The sequence below is a fragment of the Onychomys torridus genome, chromosome 6 (genome assembly GCF_903995425.1).
Source record: "Onychomys torridus chromosome 6, mOncTor1.1, whole genome shotgun sequence".
Taxonomy (NCBI): Eukaryota; Metazoa; Chordata; class Mammalia; order Rodentia; family Cricetidae; genus Onychomys; species Onychomys torridus.
In genome coordinates, this window is record NC_050448.1 from 62,420,491 (window position 1) to 62,421,613 (window position 1,123).

At 46.9% G+C, this 1,123-nt stretch overlaps 1 protein-coding gene across 1 annotated transcript; it reads left to right on the forward strand.

Moving 5' to 3' along the window:
• The first annotated feature begins 246 nt into the window (after positions 1 to 246).
• LOC118586360 (60S acidic ribosomal protein P2-like) lies at positions 247 to 595 on the forward strand. Its single transcript, XM_036191525.1, has one exon. It carries the CDS (start codon positions 247 to 249, stop codon positions 592 to 594), a length of 348 nt encoding a protein of 115 aa, XP_036047418.1. The 3' UTR covers position 595.
• Positions 596 to 1,123: the final 528 nt, after the last annotated feature.

Here is a 1,123-nt window from a genome sequence, read left to right on the forward strand (position 1 = left end):
AGGATAGGAACAAAGGAGAGAGAGGAAGGGACTTCTTCCTCATAATGATGTCAAGGAGAAAGGTGACCCTTCTGGAAGTCACTACCTACTCACCTGGCCCATTGCCTATGGGCTCAGTATACATAGGTGAAAACAGCTTGTCTGAGTACTACTGGTGTGTTTCATTAAGAATAAAATTAGCGGTCTTCCTTTTGCTGCCTGACATTGCCGAGGTCGCATGCGTGAGGCCGGTCCACAGCAGCTGTCATGCGCTACGTCACCTCCTATTTGCTTGCCGCCCTCGGGGGCAACTCCTCTCCTAGCACCAAAGACATTAAGAAGATACTAGACATCGTGGGCATCGAGGCAGATGATGACTGGCTCAACAAGGTCATCAGTGAACTGAATGGAAAAAACATTGAGGATGTCATCACCCAAGGTGTTGGCAAACTTGCCAGTGTGCCTGCTGGTGGGGCTGTGGCTGTTTCTGCTGCCCCTGGCTCTGCAGCTCCTGCTGCTGGTTCTGCCCCTGCTGCAGCAGAGGAGAAGAAAGACGAGAAGAAGGAGGAGTCCAAGGAGTCAGATGATGACATGGGATTTGGCTTGTATGATTAAATTCCTGCTCCCCTGCAAATAAAAAAAAAATAAAAAAAAGAATAAAATTAGCAGAAAACCAAAGTGACATGTCATGAGGAAGGGGTTAGTGTGAAATCAGGGATTGCTACAGCAGCTCCACACTGCTGCCAGTGACTTCAGGTCCTTCTATCTTGTTGATCTGTCATCTTTAGTGTAGGAGGCCACTCCTCTTCCTCCTCACAAAGCAGCTGCTAGAGCTCCAGCTATTTCATACAGAATCCAATAAACAAGAAAGACTAGGGGACACTGTACCTCCAGTCAAATCTATTGCTTCCTCCAGAAGGGTAGAGTTAATCATATGTATAAATAGACAACAGGTTGTCTTGACATAGGGCTCTTTGCAAGATACTGCCACATTTTCCAGTAACTGACTAGCTTGGTAGAGAGGGCACAGGGTTCTTGTACCCACAGATAAGCACTATGGAAACCAGGAGAGTTAAACATGGAGGCACGTCTCTTCAATAGAAGTAATGTGTACCTGTTTTCCATTCAGAAGGCTGGGAGTGGA

Coding starts and splice junctions, on each gene's coding strand:
- LOC118586360 (XM_036191525.1), top strand. CDS start 247: ATGCGCTACGTCACCTCCTATTTGCTTGCCGCCCTCGGGGGCAACTCC.